Source organism: Leptodactylus fuscus, chromosome 4, assembly GCF_031893055.1.
Source record: "Leptodactylus fuscus isolate aLepFus1 chromosome 4, aLepFus1.hap2, whole genome shotgun sequence".
Lineage (NCBI taxonomy): Eukaryota > Metazoa > Chordata > Amphibia > Anura > Leptodactylidae > Leptodactylus > Leptodactylus fuscus.
The window spans coordinates 194,753,957-194,772,693 of NC_134268.1; the positions used below are offsets into that span (position 1 = coordinate 194,753,957).

At 46.5% G+C, this 18,737-nt stretch overlaps 1 protein-coding gene across 2 annotated transcripts; it reads right to left on the reverse strand.

Annotated features, from left to right (window-relative positions):
* Nucleotides 1–1,560: 1,560 nt before the first annotated feature.
* On the reverse strand, nucleotides 1,561–11,849 carry IDI1 (isopentenyl-diphosphate delta isomerase 1). Of its 2 annotated transcripts, none has more exons than XM_075271556.1 (5): nucleotides 11,514–11,849; nucleotides 9,992–10,152; nucleotides 8,858–8,950; nucleotides 2,487–2,617; nucleotides 1,561–2,192 (listed from the first exon to the last, which is right to left on the reverse strand). In XM_075271556.1, the coding sequence occupies exons 1-5, from the start codon at nucleotides 11,624–11,626 to the stop codon at nucleotides 1,875–1,877; spliced, it is 816 nt and encodes a 271-aa protein (XP_075127657.1). In that variant the 5' UTR covers nucleotides 11,627–11,849; the 3' UTR covers nucleotides 1,561–1,874. The 2 variants fall into 2 exon arrangements, with proteins under 2 accessions (XP_075127657.1, XP_075127656.1); XM_075271555.1 differs by having other exon boundaries at nucleotides 9,992–10,155.
* Between the last annotated feature and the right edge of the window lie 6,888 nt (nucleotides 11,850–18,737).

Consider the following 18,737-nt stretch of genomic DNA (forward strand, 5'->3'; position numbering starts at 1 on the left):
GGCGGCTGCTCGAGGCTCCAACAAGTTGCAGACATGCGGCCTTGCTGTGCACGGCGTCTCACATGTGTCACCTGGCCGTTATGTGTGTGTGTACTGAAGACGCTGGCTACTCGCATCTACGGAGACTCGCGAACATGCAACTTGGCTGTGTGCGGCACCCACAGTGTATCAGGTGTACCTGGTGTGTGTGAGTAGTCCGGAAGACTGGAGGGTTTATGGCGAGGAGGAGGCGGCATTGGGAAATAGGGCGTCCGGGAGTGGCGGCATGCTTACATACAGACATGTGCAACAGCAGACATGCAGTCGATCATTGCCAAAAACGACACGCGGACGAAGTCGCGGGCAAATGCTAGTGTATAATAAAGGTAGTCTACCACCCCCAATACCTTCTCTCACATGGTGTTGTAGCCACGTAGTGAACATACACACACAAAAAGTAATGTAAGAATCGCTACGTTCCTGCCCTGCATGAAGCCAGCAGCGGCAGGAACGATGCTGACATTCCGCTCCTCCGTCCCCCCGCCGGGAATAGCAGCATCACTCCTGCTGGCTTCATGCAGGGCAGGAACGTAGCGATGTCTCAGGCCCCGGCACCTGGGCGGCCACATTCGGACTGTAAGACGCACCCTTCTTTTCCCCCCAAATTTGGGGGGGGGAAAAAAGTGCGTCTTATAGTCCGAAGAATACGGTATATATGGATGCGTGCTAAAAGTACAACTCATCATATAAAGAATAAGCCGTCATGTGGTTGTGTTGACAAAGTTATGCAAATCGTGCAATTGGTGCACTGGGGGCGGGGCCTTCAGCTTCCTGGATCACCATTCTTCCTTTTCGAGTAGGATGGGTGATGTCATGGCAACGGGAGGAATCTACTTTCACTGTATGGTGTGGTCCGAGTTGGACATGGTAGTGGTGTGAGCAGCAAGACTTCCTTTAATGTCTTGCCATAAACCATTACATGTCTAACCCAGTGCAATCCCCCCACAGCAGGACCCTAGAGGGGGAGGGGATGGTGTGCCAAGTGATTAGCCAGAACTCTTTTTAGAAAATCATTATATATGCAGTTGTGTACATCTGCTATAGACTTCCAGCACAAAAAAAAAAAATTATATATATTTTATACACATACACTACCTACCAACCACTTGCTATAGTCTATGAGCACACTGCACATAAGCCAGGAAAAGCTCCCTGTCCTTCTGTTAACTCTTTGCACACCATCACCCATTACATTACATTGTATTGTCCCCATGCACATGTTGTATCATGAGCCTGTTTATGGGACCTATCATGTCCATTTTGTGGCTAGACTCAGGGAAGAAGGTGAATGGGCCTGTTGAGAGATGACGGCACGCAGACACACGGTCGGTCATGTGCATACACAAGTTTCTTTTTTTGCCCATGGACAACATACCCAATTGTACAGTGGGAACTATTGCAGCCTTCCATCACAGTTGTACAATAGGAACTCTTCCTAGTGTATGTAGATGTGAAGTTTTGGATTAAAATGTAATATATACACAGCCCAGGGCAGTACAAATATGAAAGTGAACATCTCCATTTCTTTTAAAACCAAGCAACTGTATCTAGTTTTTAATTCAGATATTAGGACACTTTTTTTTGTAATAGACACATAAAAAAACAATCATTGCAAGGGTTCAATTAATTCCTGAAAAAAGACATTTTGTTGTAGTAAATTTTTCCTCTTCTATTTGGACAGACAGCACTTCAGAGGTTAATTATTTCCCCTCTCTATCTACCACTGAATTTCAGTACTCGCCCGTGTGTTAAAGGCATGTGTCCTCTAGGCAGTAGCAGCACTGCGCCCACCACATGGACGTCACACAGTTTAGTCAGTCTCTTTCTGCCGCCATTTACATTCGATGGATTTTATCATGGTCCTCAAAGGATTTCAGATTCTCCAGGTTATCCCACCATTTGTATAGAAAAGTATCTGCAATGAGCTGGAACCAAGGGGTGATCTTCACCTCTCCCGTCTTGGCCCGGTCTAATAACTGGGTCAGTTCTTCTTTTGACACGTAGCAATGGCTTTGGATCTCATTGGGGTCAGGATCGACGGCAACGTCCTTCTGTACAAACAGGATGTAATCTATCTCATGTTCTCCCCAGATGCCGTCCGACTGAGCTTTGTAGTGAATCCTGGTGAGATACCGAAGTTCATCGGGTGTTACCTGGAAGTGAATATAAGTCGCTATCAATGTGCAGGCGGCCATCATTATATACCAAATACACAAACTTCTGCATTAAGAAATTTACTAATAATATATTTAGGAGAATTTCATGTAATTTTATCTTCTGACACTGGTTTAATGTAGAGACTCAATGAGGAGGATTTATTCAGTCCTCGTGAAGGTAGGCCATAGTGTCTGTGGAACAGATCTGTCCTCTCGGCAGACTGTCGTACTACAGCAGCAGTCTCCCTACAGATTCACAATGGCATATCTAAACACTACAAAATACTGTACCTGCTCCATAGGAATTCCTAATTCTGCCTTCAACCGTCTCTGTGCAGCCCGTCGCACTCCTATAGCATCTTCTTCCTCAATTTCTGTGGGGGTATTGAGTGGGTGACTGCAACACGTGTTTGTATAACAACCTAGGCCGGAAAACAGGAATTACTATAAATCAAAACACAAACACATTGGCTTAATAAAACCGTATATTATATTAACCCCTTAGCGACCTTTGACGTACTATTACGTCATGGACGCGAGGTACTTCGCGCACCATGAAGTAATTGTACGTCATGGTGATTCCGCCCGCTCACTAGCTGAGCGGGCGGAATCGGAACTGGGTGATGGCTGTTACTGACAGCTATCACCCTTTTCCATAACCTCCGGTCGGTACTTTTAGCGATCGGAGGTTTTAACCCTTTGATTGCGATGGTCAAACATGACCACCGCAAACAAAGGGTGCCGCGATCTCTCCCCCCCCCCCCCCCCGCGGCGAGATCGGGGGGTGCCGGTATCTGTAATACGTAGTCTGGGGTCTGGTTAGTGACCCCAGACAGCCCTGAGCACTCACTTACTTACCTGGTGCTCCCGGCGTCTTCTGGAAGTGAGTCTGTGCCGTCCGCACAGCTCACTTCCTGTTTCTCGAGTGAGACACGTGCAGGCTGTCACTGCAGCCTGTGTCTCAGTCTACAGTAGAGAATCAGTGATTGCATGCATACATGCAATCACTGATCCATGTGTCCCATAGGGACACAAGAACAAGTAAAAAAAAAAGTGTAAAAAAAAAATAAAGTATTTGAAAACAATTAATAAAGTTATAAAGTCCCAAAAATCCCTTTTTTTCTATAAAAAATGAATTATGTAAAAAAAAACACAAAAAATTAATAAAAACAATACATATTTGGTATTGTCGCGTCCGTAACAACCTGTACAACAAAACTGAAACAATATTTAATGTACACAGTGAACGGCGGTAAAAAATAACGGAAAAAACCCGCCGGAAGTAGTGATTTTTCGCCATCTCACCTTACAAAATGTGCTATAAAAAGTGATCAAAAAGTCATATGCACCCCAAATTAGTACCAATAAAATGCACAGGTTGTCCCGCAAAAAATTAGCCCTCAACCAACACTGTCAAGCGAAAAATAAAAATGTTACGCCTCTCAGAAGATGGCGATGCAAAAATCACTGATTTATGTCCCCAAATCTGTTTTTGTTCTGCAGACTTAGTATCGCATAAAAAAATAACATAAATGAGGTATCGCCGTAACCGTACCGACCCGCAGAATAAAGGTCACATGTTACTTATACTGTACGCTGCATGGCGAAAAATGTAAAAGGTAAAACTCAATACCAGAATTGATTTTTTCTCTTTTAAATCCAGCAAAAAAAGAGTTAATAAAATGTAATCAGTAAGTTTTAGGCACCCCAAGATGGTGTCATTACAAAATACATCGTATCCCGCAAACAACAAGCCCTTATATGGCCACGTCAGCAGAAAAATAAAGAAAATATAGCCTCTACCAATGTGAAGACAAAAACCCGCAAAATCGCCAAATCATTAGAACACAACTGGGTGCGGCAGGCAGGGAATGTATAAGCTGTGCAAGCGAATATCAGGGGACACCCCGGATTTAGAGCTTACGAGGGAAAATATACCAGAAGTGACCCCCAAAGTGACCCCAGTGTGACTCCCCCAATCATAGGAGCTACTGGGGGTACAGTAGGGAATTTAGTGTCTGCAATGTCCTCCGCACCGCTTATACATTCCCTCTTCGCCATCCGCTGTGCAGTCACGTCCGGGATACTAATACTACACTACACCCCCTGATAAATTCTTTTAGGGGTGCAGTTTTCAAACTGCGCTCACTCCTTTGGGGAATCCACTTTTCTGGTACCTTACAGGCTCTACAAACATGACATGGCGTCCAGATACCAAACATCTGAATCTGTACTCCAAAAGCCGCATCGCGCTCCTTCCCTTCTGCCCCCTGCTGTGCGCCCAAACTGCAGTTTATGCCACATGTATGACACATGTATGACACTGGTGTAACCGGGGTAATGTCATATGTGAGTATAAACTGATATTAGGGCACATGTATGACACTGGTGTACCCCGGATAACGTACGTAATGTCATATGTGGGTATAAACTGATATTAGGGCCCAGCCAGACACAGAAGGGAAGAAGGTTATTTGGTTTTTGGAGCACAGACTTAGACGGTTTGGTTTTTGGATGCCATGGCACTTTTGCAGAGACTCTAAAATTTCCCCTACAAAATGGGGTCACTTCTTGGGGAATTCCAGTTTACTGGCACCTCCAGGGCTCTGCAAAAACAACATGGCACCCAGAAAGTCCCTCTAAATCTGTACCCCAAAAGCTATAAAGCGCAGTGCTCCTTCCCTTCTGAGCCCTGCTGTGCGCCCAAGCAGCAGTTTATACCCACATATATAAATTTTTTGCCCCTCGGGATCGCCCACTTAATAGTTTTAGGAGTGCAGGTCTCTGACAATACAAAGTGGGTGCAATGCATTGGATACCAAAATGGCATATTTCTTTAAAAATTTCAAATTTTGGGAAGCATTTTTAGTCTCAAAATCATAATACCACTTGATACATTCCTTGATGGGTGTAGTTTCTAAAATGGGGTCACTTTTTAGGGGTTTCTATTGTATTGATACTTTAGGGGCTCAGCAAATGCGACATGGCACCTCAAAACTATTCCAGCAATGTATGCCCTCCAAAATCCAAATAGCGCTCTTTCCATTCTGAGCCCCAACATGTACCCATACAGCAGATTATGATCCCATATGGGGTATTGCCGTGTTCAGGGGAAATTGTGGGGGGCTCTTAATTCTCTAAGTACTTGCAAAAATTAAAAATATGGCGCTAAATGGACGATTTATTGGAAAAAAAGTAATTTTTCATTTTCACATCTCAATGGTAAAAAAATCTGTGAAACACCTGTAGGGTCCAAATGCTCACTAAACCCCTTGATAAATTCCTTGAGGGGTCTAGTTTTCAAAATGGGGTCGTTTTGGGGGGGGGGGTTCCACTGTTCTAGCACTTCAGGGGCTCTCCAAATGCAACATGGTGCCTGAAACAGATTTCAGCTAAATTTGCCCTCCAAAATCCCAATAGCGATCCTTCAGCTCTGGACTTTACAGTGTGCCCATACATCACTTTACATCCACATGTGGGGCATTTCTGTAGTTGGGGCAAAGTGCTTGACAATTTGTGGGGTGCATTTTCTTTTTTAACCCGTTGTGGAAATGCATAATTTGGGGTTAAAGCTACATTTTATAGCAAAAAATGTCACTTTTCCTTTTGTTGGGCCAATTCTGTTACACTCCTGTAGGGTCAAAGGGCTCACTAAACCCCTTGGTAAATTCCTTGAGGGGTATAGTTTCCAAAATGGGGTGACATTTTGGGGGTTTCCACTGTTTTGACACATTGGGGGCTCTGCAAAAGGGACATGGTGCCTGAAAAGTATTCTAGTAAAATCTGGCCTACAAAATCCAATTAGCGCTCCATCCGTTCTGAGAGCGACCGTGTGCCCGTACATTAGGGTACCAGCACATATGGGGTATTGTCGTGTTCAGGAGAAATTGTGTAACAAAATGTGGGGTGCAGTTTCTCCTTTAACCCTTTGTGAAGATGAAAAATTTGGGGCTACAGTGACATTTTATTATAAAAAAAGTAATTTTTCATTTTCACATCTCAATGGTAAAAAAATCTGTGAAACACCTGTAGGGTCCAAGTGCTCACTATACCCCTTGATAAATTCCTTGAGGGGTCTAGTTTCCAAAATGGGGTGACATTTTGGGGTTTTCCACTGTTTTGGCACCTTGGGGGCTTTGCAATCGGGGCATGGCGCCTGAAAAATATTCTAGCAAAATCTGGCCTACAAAATCCAATTAGTGCTCCATCTGTTCTGAGAGCGACCGTGTGCCCGTACATTAGGGTACCAGCACATATGGGGTATTGTCGTGTTCGGGAGAAATTGTGTAACAAAATGTGGGGTGCAGTTTCTCCTTTAAACCTTAGTAAATGTGTAAATTCTAGGGCTAAATGAATATATTAGTGACAGAAATTGAAAAATGTAAATTTGACTTCCATTTTGTTTTAATTGTTGTGAAATGCTGAAAGGGTTAAGAAACTTTCTAACTGCTGTTTTAGATTCTTTCAGGAGTGCAGTTTTTAGAATGGGGTGACTTTTGGGGTGTTTTATTAGAGAGGCCTTTCAAGTTCCCTTCAGAACTGAACTGGTCCCTTGAAAAATGTGTTTTGGAAATTTTCTTGAAAATTTGGAAAATTACTGCTTGACTTGTAAGCCTTATAATATCTGAAAAAAATGAAAGGGTGCTTAAAATTTGATTGCTACATAAATCAGAGACATGGTTAATTATATTTATGAAAAAATTCGGGTAGTATGACTTTCTATTTGAAAGGCTTGCAATTTCAAAGTTTGAAAACTGCATTTTTTTCAAAATTTTCACCAAATTTCCTATTTTTTCATAATTAAAGACAAAACATATCGACGAAAATTTACTACTGACATGAAGTACAATGTGTTACGAAAAAACAATCTCAGAATCACTTGTGTAAGTTAAAGCGTCTCAAAGTTATCGCCATTTAAAGTGACACATGTCAGATTTGAAAAAAGAGGCCTGGTCCTTAAGTCACTTTTGGGCTGTGTCTCTAAGGGGTTAAAAGGGTATTCCGGTCTGTTATGGTAGATCACTAAAATAAATAACCACTGGCCCAAACGCTGTCAGTCACAAGGACAGATAGGAGTCCCTGCAGTAGGACACTCACTGATCAGTTAGCTCTAAATTCCCCTTGCAGTAAGTTCTTTTACATGCTCCCCTGTTCATAGTGCTCCGGTGTCTCCCACCAACGTCTGGTTCAGGAGCTCCCGGGCTTGTTACAGCAGAAGTCCTTGCGGCATGTGACCACTTAGGCCAGTCATCAGCCTAAGGAAAGGACCCAGGATGTCACACACATACATCACTTATTTCTTATGATCCAGGTCATCATAAGTGATGTATATGTGTGACATCCTGGGTCCTTTCCTTAGGCTGATGAGTGGCCTAAGTGGTCACCTGCAGTGAGGACTTCTCCCAGAACAACCCCGGGGGCACGACGAGCCTCGACAGTAGTGGGAGACCCAAGAACACCCTTCACCTTTCCTCCAGGAAGGGGTGGGGGGAAAAAAAAACAAAAAACACACCAATTCTTGTATAACCACTTTAAACTGGTAATTGCCCTATAAACTGGATTTTATGGGGCACTTACATTCAGCAATACTTCATTTCAGAAATATATGAAGCATCTGACTGACTAGTGAAAATGTCACTGCTATAAAAGTATCCTGATGTGTGAGACTCAGTAATGCACAGAGGCCTGTACTGTCTAGTATAGGAATATTCTAGTTTTGTGCTATTTTTCTAGTACTTTTATTATACAAATGGCTGGTCCATGGTATAAGCAATGCTATGGGCACCCCCTATACCTCATAGATTGAAAGCTCTTGCAAGCAGGGTCCTCACTCTTTTTGAATGAATTGACTTATTAGGGCCAGGTTACATATGCGTTCGGGTTTCCATTAGGAAAGTCCACTGGGGGCCCCCTGAACGGAAACTGACGCTAGGTTCACACCTGCGTTCGGGTCTCTGTTCTGTGGTTTCCATCTTCTGCATGCAAGAAGACAGAAACCACACACCGGGTCCAGACGTGAGCGCCAGTGAGCGTTCTATGCTCTCCGCTGCGAAACCCTTTTTTTTTTAAAATCCGGACACAGAGTACTGCATGTCCGACTCCGGATTTAAAAAAACGGTTTCGCGGCGGAGAGCATAAAACGCTCACCGGCACTCACGGCCGGACAGCTTTCAAACCCATTCAAATGAATGGGTATGAAAGAGTCCTGCAGGTTTCCGTCTCCTGCCTCTGTTTTGTGCAGGAAACGGAAACCTGCAGAACGGAGACCGGGCGCAGATGTGAACGTGTATAAAAAAAAAAAAAAAATCGGTTACCTGGGAAATCCGTGGACCCCATACACTATAATGGGGTTTCTGCTCGGTTTACGCATGAAACATGAGAAAAGTTCTACAAGCAGCACTTTTCTATCTGTATGTTTCGTGAAGAAACCACACGGACCCTATTATGGTCTATGCGGTCCACAGGTTTCCTTAGGTAACCGTTTTTTATGCGTATAGGTTTCTGTTCGGGGGTCTCCACATTGACTCCCCGAATGGAAACACGAACTCAGATGTGAACTGGGCCTAACTCTGTAATGTCTCATTTTGTCTGTACTTTAACCCTTTCATTTGTAAAGTGCTGCAGCATAAGTTGGCGCTATATAAATAAAACGTGTTACATACCTGGAAAGGTGATTTTAGCGTCTGATCTTTGCTGTAGTAAGAGTTTGTTTTCTGTGTTGAACAAGAAGACGCTGAACGCTCTGTGGAGCAGGCCTGAGGGAAGAGAAATTAAACGAGGTCACTTTTCTATTGCAAATATTTGCCTAAGGATTAACAATCTGTAAGATCTAAGCAGTCACTGCAGTATATACAGTCAGGACCTGTGTAGTACTGTATATGGGTTCCCAACGAAAATTTCCTTACCTAACCCCACTGATCACCAAAAAGAATCTCCTCCCCATGTAGACGTAGCAGAACACACTGGAGATTTTGTTGCGTTTTTCTCCCTCCCTAATTAAATCCATAGGGAAACCGATGACAATTCCGCAGCTAAAATTAACATGCTGCGTAGTGTAGAAAGCAACTTTTCTTACAGCTTTTTTCCTGCAATGTGTGGATGAGACCAACCCTTCGTTCACCTCTGCGTTGAGTATTCCGTTTGGGGAGTCCGCACGGGGACCTCCTAAACGGAATACCAAACGCAATTGCAAGCGGTGTGCCAGTGAAAGCACACGAACCCTATAGACTATAATGGGGTCCGTGTGCTGCCCGTACAAATCATGCAGACAAGAAAGTAGATTGTGAACTACTTTCCTGTCCGCAAGCACACGGACCCCATTATAGTCTATGGGGTCTGTGCGTTTTCACTGGCACACCGGTTGCAGCTGCATTCGATATTCAGTTCGTGAGGGGTCCTCAAGCGGACTCCCCCGGATGGAATATGAACACTGATGTGAACAAGGCCTAACCAAAATCCCATTCACTTTGCGGGTTCTATAAAACACAGTGGTTTTTTCGCTACACTTCTGCAGCAGGCAAAAAATATCCGAAAACTTAATTGCCGCAAAGTGAGGCCTTGGCCTAAGTCTCTGTCCACAGTTTTTGCAAATGCGCATCCAGGCTGTAGTGAAAAGCTGCAAAGTCTGGAGCAGGTCCTATACCTGTCCGTATTTATGGCTCTGCCCATTCATTTCAATGTGGGTCAGGGAAAGCCACAAATGACACACGGATACCAGAAAGGTCACCTTCACCTCCCAACATTTCCTTCACTCTACAATGGATCATCCTTGTGCCAGGCCTCGGCACTCGCTTTACCTTTGTCGATGTTGTCATTCAGGTGACAATTCTTCTTGGTGTCTGCTCCGATCTTCTTGTCGTTTTCATCGATGAGAATACACATCTCCGCCAGCAGCTGAACCTGCTTCTCATCCAGCACGTCGGTGTTGACCTCAGGCATGGCTGCTCTGTATCTCTGACTGCTGGAACAACAGAGTTGCGTTTAGTAGGAGGCAAACAGAACAGAACAACAGCCGAATCTCAAGTCACCGACAGAAAGTAACATCTGGAGACCCCAGAAAGGGCTGCTAAACCCTGAGGTTGGGTCACATAGAATCTGGGAACACAATTGTGGTGGCCTGCTAAAGATCAGTGGGAGTCTGATACCCAAAACTGCACCGAACAGCTGTGTGCTGGATACCGTGACCCCTTCTCTGTTTACAGAATCCCTATCATGTAACTAAAGCCTCATCCCATCAAAGTAAATGGGACGACTGTAATTACACTGCATGACCACTATGATGTCACCATGCTCTCACTTGCAACACAGCCCCTTCAAAGAGCTGATCAGCGGGGGTCCATGCTCAATTACATACAATACTAGCTGGCTGTCCAGTGTGGCCCTTGGAAGTTGAAAGCAATGACCTGACTGGTTGCCATAGACAACTCCATTGCACTAGTTTTAGAGCATCGCTCCCCCCCACACTATAGGACAGGTATATTTTTAGGGTACATGCACACAGTCAGGATTACGTGCAGATTTTCTGTGCAGATTTCAATGAGGAAAATCCACAGCATAAGCTGTTAATATTAAAGTCAACAAGGAATGCTATTGTTAAGAGATGTGAACAGGGCCTTAGGCGACAATCACATGGCAACAACACACAGTGAAAAAAAATTGTATTTCTTTGTATTGACATCTATGGAGAAAATTTGATCGGTGCGGCCTGAGTTTTCGTTGCAGTTTTTAGGTGACTTTGGCCGGTACTCCAGTCGTGCGACCGAATATCACCTGCTCACCCTGCGATTCCTTCACTTGTGTTAGTGAAATATGAAAAAAAACAAAAAAAACTTTAAGTCTTCAGTAGGTGATACCTTTTTTAATGGCTAACTCATAATGATGACAGAAGATTATTCTGTCATCATTATGAGTTAGCCATTAAAAAAGGTATCACCTACTGAAGACTTGCAAAGTCTTTTTGTTTTTTTTCATATTTCATAACCATTGGCTAACACGGTACCAAAACAAACATTTTGGGTTAGTGAATGAGGCCGCCATGTGCCGCCCGTGACCGCTACCTCTAGGCACAAAGTACAGACATGTGACCACCTGCTGTTTTTGGCAGAATATTGAGTCCATACAAACTATGTTACAGTTTCTCATTACAAACAATAGCAGGCTGTAGCAGGCATTACTTCACGCTAATTCTGACGCAAAAAAACGTCCAATGTGACTATACCCCTAAACTCTGTCATGCACCCACACATGAACTTGCACTGGAACACTCCCACCCCTGGCCATCTCCCCCGTGTGGCGCTAGTGTACTGGCCCACTTCTTACCTGCTATCCCCCGCACGCCTCACACTCTGCCGCAGAACTGCCCGCAGTCTGGAGCCGCCACTGCCAAGACCTAGGAAAGAACGGGCTCCGCCCACTATCCCCGCCCACAACATGTCTCAGCCAATCAGAATCCCGGACCACCGTCTCACCATCTGCCGATGCCCTGCACACTACACGCCACCGCCCGCCCGCGCCGCCTTGTGTGCTGATCCCCTGCACTGAGCGCTACACAGAGGCTCTTAGTCCAATAACCGGAGCACTCTCAACCGACTTCAGCTACACGAAGCGTCTTTAGCGCGACATGTGCGACGATAACCCAGGACAAGCATCGCCCCGCCCCCTGACCTCTTCACCACGTCACGCGCGTGTTCCTAGGCTCCGCCCTCTGGAGAGACGTAGCACGCAGCGGCACGCCCCCTGCTACTAGGACACCTGTTGGCTGGTTGGCTTGTCAATCACGTGACGTCTGACTGAGGGTGTGGCCTGAACTTGTTTCCCATGAGGGGGCGGAGCTTCGACTGCTGCTCAAATTCAAACTATAACCAGTCTCTGAGTTTAGGGGGGGGGGTCTGCGCTGCCTCATGGCCCCTGCCTGTGCCGCGCTGAGTAGTGGGGTAGTAGAGGAGACCTCACACATCTGCACTGAAGAGTTTTGTCATAAACGCTCTGCACAGGGTTAAGGGATTGTTCACATTGGGGGAATTTATTAAAGGTGTTCCAAATCGATTTTTCATACTGATTCACAGGATAGGATTGTTTGGATTTCAAAACCCAGAGCCCATACCGATCAGCTGTTTGTGATGCCCCCTCAAAGTTAAATTTAGTACCCCAGATCTGATCCCCACCAACCCCATACCTTTTCTCTGGCAGGCCAGCTTCCGCGCGGTTGGAGCCGTCCTGTTCATATGGTAGCCAAAGGGTGGGAGGTGAGGGTCTGTTCACGTAACTTAAAGGGATCCTATCATTAAAACTCAGTTTTGTCCCTAACACATTGGAATAGCCTTAAGAAAGGCTATTCTCCTACCTTTAGATGTCTTCTCTGCGTCTCCGTTCAGTATATAATCCGGTTTTCCTCAGTATGCAAATGAGTTCTCTCGCAGCGCTGGGGGCGTCCCCAATGCTGCGAGAGAAATCTCCAGCGCCGCCTCTTTCTTCTTCAGGAACGGGTCTTCTTCCGGCAGTGGCTTCAACCTTATAGGCCTCGGGCAGCCGACTGCACATGCCCGCTGGCCACAAGAAAATGGCCGCTTGCACAGTATTGTAATTTTCTTGTGGCCGGCGGGCATGCACAGTTGGCTTTGCCCAAGGCCTACAAGTTTGAGGCCAGCGCTGTAAGAAAAAGACCCGTTCCTGAAAAAGATGGAGGCGGCGCTGGAGATTTCTCTTGCAGCATTGGGGACGCCCCCAGTGCTGCGAGAGAACTCATTTGCATACAGACGAAAACTGGGATTTCTACAGAACGGCAGCGCGGAGAAGACATGTAAAGGTAGGAGAAGAAGAAACTTTATTAAGGCTATTCCGATGTGTTAGGACAAACAATTGAGTTTTAATGATAAGATCCCTTTAACATCATGTTCATTTCTGTCCTTTATCTTTACATTGGTGCCTAATTTAGTTTTAAGTTTAATTTATAACGATAGGAGACTCCACCTTCAGCCATAGATATTACTTTGTATATACACTGCTGCAATCTGTTTACTTTACTGGACCTTACCTTCCTGGACTGGTATGCTTAGGGGGCGTTCACACTACCGTCTGTGTCTGACAGGTAGTGTCCGTTCAAAATCTGGCACGGACATTAGGAGCGAACACTAGCTGTGTCCGTGACACTTGTCATTCATTTAAATGGCGATCGGGTGCGTTCTTTTGCACTCCGTGCCCTTCCTTCACTGTCCGCATGTAAAGATGTCCGACTTTTCAAGCGGACAGAAAAAACCTACATGTTGGGTTTTTCTGTCCACTTGAGAAGTCGGACATCTTTACATGCGGACAGTGAAGGAAGGGCACGGAGTGCAAAAGAACGCACCCGATCGCCATTTAAATGAATGACAAGTGTCACGGACACAGCTAGTGTCCGCTCCTAATGTCTGTGCCAGATTTTGAACGGACACTAGGAGCGGACACTACCTGTTGGACACTGACTGTAGTGTGAACGCCCCCTTACTCTTTAGTCTCTATATATTTGCATCCACTGTACACTTGTTTGCACAGAGCTTCTTGCTCTTACATGGTCTTGATGTATACTGTATACCCTATGGGAAGAATATGCAAATCCGCCTTCCATGATGTAATTAGGAAGACAGTTGCTGCCTCATTGTTGCAAACCAATAGAGGGCGCTCACTGGAATGTGCAAGCCTGTCTTAAGACAGGATTCCAGTGAAATAACCCAATAATGGCTGCTCCCTTTAGCCTCATGCCCGACCTTCCAAGAGGCCTTTGTTTAGCAATGACGCTGGGATTATTACCAGGTTATAGTCTCTCAATCGAGGACAGCTGTTTCGATCTGGTTGGATCTCATCAGCCCGATGTAGAGAGGACTATAACCTGGTAGAGGTGAGAGGCTTAGACAGGGTTCGGGGGATATTGTCACTCCTTAGGGAGAGACCACCATATAGGTGTGTGGAGACTTGTTAAGCCTTTAGCACTCCACTTTGCAAGGAACTATGGGAAGAATATGCAAATCCGCCTTCCATGATGTAATTAGGAAGACAGTTGCTGCCTCATTGTTGCAAACCAATAGAGGGCGCTCACTGGAATGTGCAAGCCTGTAATAATCCCAGCGTCATTGCTAAACAAAGGCCTCTTGGAAGGTCGGGCATGAGGCTAAAGGGAGAAGCCATTATTGGGTTATTTCACTGGAATCCTGTCTTAAGACAGGCTTGCACATTCCAGTGAGCGCCCTCTATTGGTTTGCAACAATGAGGCAGCAACTGTCTTCCTAATTACATCATGGAAGGCGGATTTGCATATTCTTCCCATAGTTCCTTGCAAAGTGGAGTGCTAAAGGCTTAACAAGTCTCCACACACCTATATGGTGGTCTCTCCCTAAGGAGTGACAATATCCCCCGAATACTGTATACCCTTCATACTTTCTTGTGCATAGCAGATTGTCCCTGCACCGGTCTTTGATGTATTTATTTTGATGCACTTTATGTGTAGTTAATAGAGATGAGCGAACAGTGAAATGTTCGAAGTTCGATATTCGATTCGAGTATCCCCTCAAAACTCGACTGTTCCAACGAATATCGAGCCCCATTATAGTCTATGGGGAAAAAAATACTTGTTTAGGGGGAAATCAATATTCGACTCAGGAGGGTCACCAAGTCCATTATGACACCTCAGGAAATGATGACAACACCTCGGGAATGCAACTGGGACAGCAGGGGAAGCATGTCTGGGCGCATCTAATATGCCAAAGTCCCAGTATTACCCCACTATCACAGCCTAACAACTACACACTTTCCAAACTCAATACAACGGAATACTATGGACAACTACAAATACTATGGAAAGTTCAAAAATACCTGGAAACCTTCTTTCCTCCCCAATAATATGGACAGAAACCCAAATTTTAAGCTAAATAAACATTAGCATGCACTCATCACGATCCCTGACTTGATAGCTGCGTTAAGCAGGGTACGACACTAACCAGGCCCGAGCACCAGGAACAGGTGTTACAATGGCTACCGGATAATACTTACAGCTCCTTATCCACCAGCCAGTCAGCCACTACCTCAAGTCCTCTTCCTTGCGAAGAGTCTGGTCCACCTTCCTCCCAACATGCCCAATCATCCCAGGACAGTCATCCCACATTTCCCCTCTCACTCTGTCTAACCACTTCACCAATCCCAGGAGCTACCACACCACTTTGTGTGTCCTGATGCACAAACACTGGAGCCTCTGCCATTTCCTGGCAATTTTGTGGTTGTGGACCAGCAACCTGTCCTCAGTGATGCCAGTGCTGGCGCTGCAGTCCAGATCACCAGCCAGGTCACCTCCACCTCTGACAATTTGGGGAGTTCATCCTCATCTTTCCCTTTTCCTTCCACTGCTCCTTTGCCTGCACCATCATGCGCTTTTCCCCAGCAACTCCCCATCTCCCAGGCCTTTGATCGCAGGTAGAAGTACAGCACAACCCACCCACATGCCCAAGGCTTTAATGGCCTCATCTTAAAACTGCTGGCCCAGGAGATGTTGCCGTCCCGGCTTGTGGAGACCTGCTGGCAACTGCGGCAACTTGCTATGCCGTCCCTACTTCTGCCGGTGTGCCGTCCACGCTTTGCACCAGCATGTGTCCCGTAACATCAGGCGGGCCCTAAGTTCCGCGCTTTGCACAAAGTTCCACTTAACCACCAAGGCATGGACAAGTGCATGCGGCCAGGGATGCTACATTTCAATCACGGCACACTGGCTGAATGTAGTAGAGGCTGGGACTGGGTCGCAAACTGTGGCGGCCTGCCTTGTCTCCCCACCCAACATTCCTGGCAGGAGTGCTGAAACACCACCCTCCTCCTCCGCCGGTAAATCGACCCCAGCTACGAACTGGAAACGCTGCAACACTGGCATGGGGGGACGTCTGCAGGCCGTGCTGAAGCTCATCAGCTTGGGGGACAGACAGCACACTGCTTCCGAGGTCAGGGATGCCATCCTGGATGATATGGCAATGTGGTTTTTGCCCCGCTGCACCTGGGCCCAGGCATTTTTTCGTGTGTGATAATGACCGGAACCTGGTAGCGGCTCTGGAGCTTGCCAGCCTCCAACACGGTCCATGCCTGGCCCACGTTTTGATCTTAGTGGTGCAACGGTTGAAAACGTACTCCAATGTTCACGAGCTACTGGTGAAAGTGTGGTGCTTGTGCGGCTACTTCTACAAGTCTACAGTAGCCGCTGCTAGCCTCAATACACTCCAGCAGCGCCTACATTTGCCTGAAGCACCAGCTCTTTTTTTCGAGATCACCACAGGCTGAAACCCTATGTAACATATGAGCAGGGTGTGTGAGCAGCAGAGACCTTTGATGGAGTTCCAAATCCAAAACCCAAGGGTTCATCAAAGTCAGCTCCCTCAGTTTCTCAACCATGAGTGCCCATGGGTGGCAGACTTATGTGAAATCCTATCCCATCCGTTCCACTGGACACTTTAAAAACTCAGTAGAACCTCTATGAAAGTGGAAAAATACTTGGAAACCTTCTTTCCTCTACATTAATATGGACAGAAACATAAATTTAAACCGAAAGAAAGATTAGCGCACGCTCCTCACAATTCCTGATATGACAGATGCGTTAAGCAGGGTACAACGCAGACCAGGCCCAAGCACCAGGAACAGGTGTTACAACGGCTAGTGGATAATTCTTCCAGCTGCTTTTCCACCAGCCAGTCAGCCACTACCTGCAGTCGTGTTCATACCCAAGAGTCTGCCCCTTCTTCCTCCCAACAAATCTTCCCAGCAGAGTCATCCCACCCTTGCCCCCTCCCAGGATCTGTTTTCGGGTCCTTTTACTGTCTCTCCCTCTGTTGAACCACTTCTTGATTCCCAGGAGCTACCAGATGACTTGTGTCTGGATGCCGAAATACTGCATCATCCGCCATTTCCTGCCATTTCCATTTGTGGTTGTCGACCCACAACCGGTGTTTCTCGGCCTCAGTGATGATGGCGAGACACTGTTGCCATCAGGGCAAGCTGTGGTTATGTGAGGTTTGCAGTAAGAGGAGAGTGAGCAATTGGAAGAGGAGTTGTTGGACGACAATGCCACCGACCCTACATGGACAGGGGTTATGTCTAGTGGGGAAAACAGCGTTGATGTTGAGACAAGCTAAGCAAGAAAAAAGGGGGCTAGAGGCAGAGGCATGGAGAGGTGTTATGTCTACGGGGGGAAAGCAGTGTAGATGTGGGGGCAAGCGCAGAAGCAAAAAAGGTGACTAGAGGCAGAGGCATGTCCAGAGGCACAGGACAGCTGAATCACAGAAGCCAGGCCAGAGGCAGCAAGGCCCAAGATGTTCCGTCTTCTAGCCACCCGAGAGAAACCACAAGCCTGGACATCTCAAAATCTGCCTCTGACACTTTGGGGAGTTCACCCTGCACCTTTTCCTGCCTGTGCTCCTCTCGCCTGCACCATCATGCGCCTCTTCCAAGCAACTCCCCATCTCCCAGGCCTTTCATTGCAGGCAGAAGTACAGCGCAACCCACCCGCATGCCCAAGGCTTCAATGGCCTCATCTTAAAACTGCTGGCCCATGAGATGTAGCCGGCTTGTGGAGACTCAGGTCTTTTGTGACCTGCTGGCAGGTGCGGCACCTCGCTATGATGCCCCTAGCCGTCACTACCTCTGTTGGTGTGCCGTTCCCGCCTAGCGCCACCACGTGTCCCCTAACATAAGTCGGGCCCTGAGTTCCGCGTTTTACTGTAAGTTCCACTTGACCACCGACGCATGGCCAAGCGCCTGCGGTCAGGGACACTGCTTTTCTGTAATGACAGGCCGGGTGAATGTAGTGGAGTCTGGGCCCGGGGTGCAAACTGGGGTAGCCTATCTCCTCTCCCAGCCCAAAATTCATGGCAGGGGTTGACTGAAAGACTACTCTGTTGCAACCTCAACCACACCTGTGACCTGTACGTGCTTCAACACTGGGGTGTGGAGACGACAGCAGATCGTGCTGAAGCTCCTCAATGTGGTTTTCGCCGCCGCACCTGGGACCAGGCATGTTTGTGATAATGGCTGGAACCTGGTATCAGATCTGGAGCTTGCCAGACTCAAACACGGTCTACACATGGTCCACGTTTTCAACTAGTTGGTGCAATGGTTCTTTGAAACCTACACCATTGTGCCTGATATACTGGTGAAAGTGCGGCCATTTTCCTAATTGAAAAGTAGCCTCTGCTAGGCTGAAAACATTCAGAGGACACTCCTGTCATCTTTGCACCGTTGCCTGACGGAGGAAGACGAGGGGGATGAAGTGGCATTTCATGACACTGTCCCACCCGAGGCTTGAGAGTAAAGTTCAGTGCACCCCATTGCTTCAGCACGGATGGTGTGAAGGAGAGTGTAAAATGGAGGAAATGGAGAGTGACCCTTACAGTTGGGGGCAGCAAAGTCATGCCAAGTAACACACTGGCACACATGGCTGACTTCATGTTGGGTTGCTTTTCAAGAGAGAAAGGCATACTTCACATCATGGAGAGCAAACAATACTGGATTTTTGCAATCCTCGACCCCCAGTATAAGTAAAAA